Source organism: Pteropus alecto, unplaced genomic scaffold (genome assembly GCF_000325575.1).
Source record: "Pteropus alecto unplaced genomic scaffold, ASM32557v1 scaffold110, whole genome shotgun sequence".
NCBI classification, from domain to species: domain Eukaryota; kingdom Metazoa; phylum Chordata; class Mammalia; order Chiroptera; family Pteropodidae; genus Pteropus; species Pteropus alecto.
Window position 1 is genome coordinate 4,374,745 of NW_006431920.1, and position 5,960 is coordinate 4,380,704.

General features: G+C 39.8%; 1 protein-coding gene across 1 annotated transcript in view; it reads left to right on the top strand.

Annotated features, from left to right (window-relative positions):
* Positions 1 to 5,960, top strand: part of COL4A4 (collagen type IV alpha 4 chain) — a 97,274-nt gene that overhangs the window by 50,740 nt on the left and 40,574 nt on the right. The window contains exons 24-27 of the mRNA XM_006906781.2: positions 1,315 to 1,498; positions 2,891 to 2,959; positions 4,914 to 5,021; positions 5,508 to 5,726. Of these exons, the coding sequence (XP_006906843.1) occupies positions 1,315 to 1,498; positions 2,891 to 2,959; positions 4,914 to 5,021; positions 5,508 to 5,726 (580 nt within the window). The remainder of the gene's footprint in view (positions 1 to 1,314; positions 1,499 to 2,890; positions 2,960 to 4,913; positions 5,022 to 5,507; positions 5,727 to 5,960) is intronic.

The following is a 5,960-nucleotide window of genomic DNA, read 5'->3' on the forward strand; positions in this document are numbered from 1 at the left end:
CACGTGGTTCCCACCAGACTGTGCTGTCTGTCATTGAGAGTGTCGTAAGAGGGAAGAACCATGTTCTGATTTTTTTAGGAACTCAGTCAGACGGAATAGTGTGAATAAGAAACAGAGGCTTGGAAATCAGGTTAGATGGTGTTTATAGCTTTCTGGCCTTTCAGCTATTATCAAGATCGTGAATAATCTTCTCTGCTCTAGACTTGGTAATCTTTGTTTAACTCATTCTTCCACTTGAGAAACTACTTAGAAACCAATGTCACTGAGTGGCAATTGTCATTATGTACTAAGCTAATTGTGAAAAAACAAAGTATATTTACAGATCAAATTGGGAGAGGAATTTTTATAACACCCCCATTGTGGGATGTCTTGCTAGATTCGTTGAAATAATGTGGACTCACAGACTATTATATATCACATTTGGGATCAGGCTATTCAGAAAGATAGAAGACAGGGGACCCTCCACTTGCCAGTAGGGCAGCATCAGCCATTCCTCATGATCTGCTCATTCAGTTGAGGTGAAGGACATGAGATCCACCTCTGGCAGATGTGTGAGCAACCCTGACTTGAAAGCCTCATTCCCCACAAGAGCTGTCATCTCCACAGGATAGCTTGTGGGAATCGGACAAGGAGCTCGGCAGTTCCAGTAGCCACCATTCAAGGAAGTGTCAACAAGGGTTCTGCACAGGTGTTTATAGTTCTTCCAGACCAGATACAAGTTTCGCAAACTGGGTTTGATTTTACCATAAGGAATGCTGCCTAGCGATGTAGTTGACATGGAATTTTTATAATGTCTCCAGAGAAACAGAACTCAAAGGTTAACTAAAGTTCAAATTCTTATGCAGAAGGAGAAAGGATTTGTCGGCCCCTTGTTCATAGATGTGGAGGGCGATGGAGTCGCTTCCTGGATCTTCTCGTAAGAATGCAGGAAACCAGTTTCGAATGCATAAGAACTTATTCAATTTGCAAGCCCACTATGTCCATTAATTTATGTATTCAAATATTTTATTATATTTAATATCAAAAAAAGTTCTACATAAAATTTCTTATTTTTTTTTAAGATATCATAACCGCATAGCTTTCTGTATTTGAGGCATAACACACACACACACCCAAGCACACTTATATGTAAATATGTATGGAAAATATTAAGAAGATTCCGAGTTAATTATTTTAACTTACATTTGCTATTAAGTCACTGTCTCCTGGCATTATGAGCTTTCTGCATATATTTTATCAGCCTATGACCATGACCGCTTTGCGTTCATGGATTTTCTAAGATCAGTAATTGACTGACAATGTGAACGTTCCCAGGGGGATCATGAAGACGCAATCCCAGGTGACCAAGGATTTCCTGGACCGCCAGGTCCCCCTGGCAGAGAAGGACCTAGGGGGCCCCCAGGACTGGGGTTTCCTGGTCCCCCAGGAGAAAGGGGCCAACCAGGAGATCCAGGCCGACCAGGCGAGCGGGGCCCGGATGGCATGAAGGGTCAGAAAGGTAATTTTCAACGTTCTGTGTGACAGAATGTCAAGTGACGTCGTGGAGGCTTAAGTGAGGCTCTCTTCTGGGCCAAGATATTATAGCTGTGGCAGAACCGCTAAATAAGATCCCATCGAGCTGCTGTCCGAACCTTGAATGTTGTCAAACAAATAAAAGCATTGCAGCACGATCAGTATTTAAAACAAATCCTTAAAATGCTAAGATATCTTTGACTTTGTTGATTTATTTGTTTGACGTACCGAAATTGCCTGTCTTTCATTTCTGAGTAACAATGATATAATCTTACCGTATTAAAATTACATATATATGTATTCAAAATAACAGTTTTTATAATATTTTGAGATAATGCAGCATATTATAACTAAAAGATACTAATATTTTATTTAAAAAGTACATCATTGTCCCTGAAAATCCACTTGTAAGCATTCTAGGGAGAAAAAAGAAGAGGTTTTAAATATATTTGACAGTTTTGTGAATTTCAAACTATAAAGTGATCTGCAGTGTTATAGTTGAAAACTTTTAAAAGGTTGAAAAAAAATTTATTTAAATTTTTTCTTTTCTACTATGTCTGTATACCTTGAGCTACATCGTTATTTATGAAATTTCAGAAGAAAATAATATATTTGGTTCTCACTTTGACAACATAGAAAGGCAAATATCTTGGAATTCAATAAGATTTAAAATCGTGGCCTGGGACCCATCAAAATCTAGCATTATTTTTATTCATCTCATATGTTTTTGATTTGAGAGCATATGAAATAGTACATTATGAGGTATTGTTTCTACTATAAAAGAGTAACATTCTATTTTAAAAGAGAAGGAAACTCAGAGGCACAATCTTGGAGTCTGATTTTCTTCAATAACTAAAATGAGGAATGGCAATAACCACATTATAGAGTCATTAGAAAAGTAGGAGACAATATCATTGAAGTGCTTGACCCACAGCAGGCCCTCAGTAAATGATAGCTGTTAATATCTTGCTCAGTCTCTCCATTTACCCAATTCCCCCACACCCAAACTAGGGGCTAAACCTGCTGGGATGCTTGCTGCTATTTCATGGTTTATCAAAGCTCCGATTCCATTGTATTCAACATCCAGGGACCTATCAATCCATTATTTATTCTATGTTATTAAAATGGATACTTCTTGAAACCAATATTTTTCCTAGTCCCCTTATGTTTTTAACTGCTCTGACAGCTGAAATTCAAATTTTAGGTCATATTTTCTAGAAATTTGGAATAATAGTAGTTCAAGTGATCTGTGATATTTTCGAGTTTTCCTTTGAATTCCACATATAATCTGTGAAAAACATCTTGATCGAATTGTCGTGATTTATGGCACATTGCGTTATCAATTATGTGAATGCCACTTTTTCTTTTTTTATTCCAGGTGGTACGATTTCTTGTAATGTCACCTACCCTGGGAGGCCAGGCCCTCCAGGTTTTGATGGACCTCCAGGTATGATCAATGAGAAGTCACTGTCTTAAACATCCCCCAGAGTAAAAGACCTGGCAAGAGAGATAAACCAAATGCAAATCCACAGGCTAAGAGTTAAGGTATTTCTAAATTATTATAAGCCTGTGAGGGACTATGGGGAAACAGCATTTGTAGTAATTCACATTGGGTCTCTGGTCTACTGGATTGGACACACTCCAGGTGGGTTTTTCATATCTCTTCACAGCAAAATTTACCTTGACTTGATCACATATCAGTTAAAATGTCTACCCTCTTTTGAGAGTTTTAAAATTATGTCTCCTTTCTTGTCTTATGCCTTGAGAGTGAAAAATGATTATTTGCTTACTGTTATGAGTTTTACTCAATTCTGCTTTCTAAGAGACCCAAACATCTAACCAGAAACAATGTGAAGAATGATCTCATATCTATATCTCATGAAACTGCTTTATTTGACTCAATCACTTGTTTATGGTTAAATTCAGCCCCAAATCTATAGAAGGATTTTGTCTAATTCTTTATTTATTCAGAGTTCACTTAAATTGACCAGTTGAGTACTAGCAATCTCTACTAAAGGTGACCTTTCTTGTCCCACATAAGTACAAAAAGTATTTAAAGTTTGGATGATGAATGACTATCGCCCTCTACGACCGTTAGCTTTCATCACAGTAATGTTGTGTAACAACCTCAAAATCTTAGTGGGTTATGACAAATATTTATTTTCTCTATTATTGGTCTATAGGTTAGTTGGAGTTCAGCTGACCTACAGTGGTCAGTGTTGGCTTAGTCCCTGGCTCCAGTCCATGTCTACAACACACATCTCATTTTGAGGCCAGCATGTGCTCTTATGTGATTGCAGAACTGCATGAGGACAGCTCAGGTTCATGGGCACAGTTCCCACCTCTCACTGGTTCATGGTTATTAATATCCCATTAGCCAAAGCAAGTCACATGACAAAACCCCAGATCAAAGTGTGGGAACTACTCTCCATCCACCACAGGGCGAGGGGCAGGGTGTGAAAATGCAGTTTTACATCAGTGGAATGAAGCATTGCTGGTTGGCTCATTGAATGTTCTTTTTCACATTTACTGGTATCTTGTCGTGGATGGTTAAACAAAGTTTCTGATTAGTTTCAGTAGCTTTCACCTCAAGAGAAGTGAATACTCAAACTTTAAGTTGTACGTCCTTTGAAGTCCAGGATTTGTAAATTTTTTTTTTTTTAGCTGAGATATCTCCTAGTAGGAAATCACAGGTTAAAATACAAATCCTTCAATTCCTTTTATAGGTGATTTCTGCCTACACTTTATTTAAGGGCAAGTGGAATAAGATGCAAGGAAGTAGGTTTCAGCCTTTACTCTGGCTGTTTCTCATCAGGCCACATACTGGTCACCACCTCTGTCCTCCAGCAAGGACAGACTATACTCACATATTTGTGTTTGAGACCTAGGATGGGAAGGTACCCAATCATACATCCAAAGGCTTTCAGGAAGCATCCTTTACAGCAGGAGTCCCCAACCCCCAGGCTGCGGACTGGTACTGGTCTGTGGCCTGTTAGGAACTGGGTCACAGAGCAGGAGGTGAGCGGCAGGAGAGCAAACGAAGCTTCGTCTGTATTTGCAGCCGCTCCCCAGCACCAGCATCACTGCCTCGGCTCCACCTCAGATCATCAGGCAGTAGATTCTCATAGGAGCACAGGACCCTGGTGCCACAAAGATTGAGGACCACTGCTTTACAGTATGGCTTCTGAGAAAGTTCCTTATCACAATCGCTCTCTATGAAGCATTTATTTGGAGCACGTGACTTGTAAGGTGGTAATGCAAACCAGGCTAGGCCATATCTTTACCTCCGTAAGGTGGAAATACTCTTTAAAAACTTAACACAGAATTCTTTTTAATCACCGCATTTTGTTCTCATCTGATTCGCATTTTGTTGAATCTGTGTTTCGTTGTTATTTTTTTAGGTCCGAAGGGATTCCCAGGTCCTCAGGGCGCTCCTGGGCTGCGGTGTTTTGATGGGCAGAAAGGTCGGCGTGGCAAACCAGGGCTATCAGACATACCTGGCCCACCTGGTAAGTGAAGTATTTTTCAGTTAGGAATGTCACGTAGCTCTAAAACAAGATGATCTTGGTAAGGAAATGGCCCAGAGATCCCTAGGTAATGGGGAATGGATTTTCTTGATACAATAAGCTCTTAGCTGTGTTTTGATAACTTCTTTGTTGTGATGATTTTGTAAATTTTCAGGGCTTCTTTCCCCTGAAGCATGAATGATAGGCTATATTATTGGTCTGTTATGTTGTAAAAATTGCTTAGTCCAGAAAAACTTTTTGCCAGAGAAGGCAAGCAATTAGGGAAACAGCACTGGCTTTTAGGAAATATAAAATTACAACTTATTTCCCTGCAAAAGGTGGCAAAAACATTATCTGTTACGTTACTCTTAATTTTAGTAAGTACCTCTGTATTTTTTAAAAATGTTTTTATCGAAGTAGTAGTCTTACACGTACACTGGTTCTATATTTCTACATTTAACAATTGAAACCATTTTTTTTGTTCAATAGGTTTTCGTGGTGACATGGGAGATCCAGGTTTTGGAGGTGAAAAGGGGTCCTCTCCTGTCGGACCCCCAGGCTCCCCCGGTTTACCTGGAGAACATGGTCAGAAAGGAATCCCTGGAGACCCTGCTTATGGCCACCCAGGACCCCCAGGAAAGAGAGGTCTTTCAGGGGCGCCAGGATTGAAAGGACTTAGAGGTGATCCAGGACATCCGGGGCCTGCAGGTATGATGGCTGCACTGTCCCTGTGGTCCATAAAGCCCGCTCAGTTCTGGAACAGGTCACTGAAGAGTGTTTAGACTATCTTTCCTTAGAAATCTAGAATGAAAAGATGTCACACCAGAGTCTTCTCTCATGTATAGGCACTGGTTACATTTCTAATAATCTACATTCCCTTTGCATTTTATTGGTTGTTTTCAAATTAGAGCAGCTCACTGTGGCTTAGTCAACCCAGTTCGG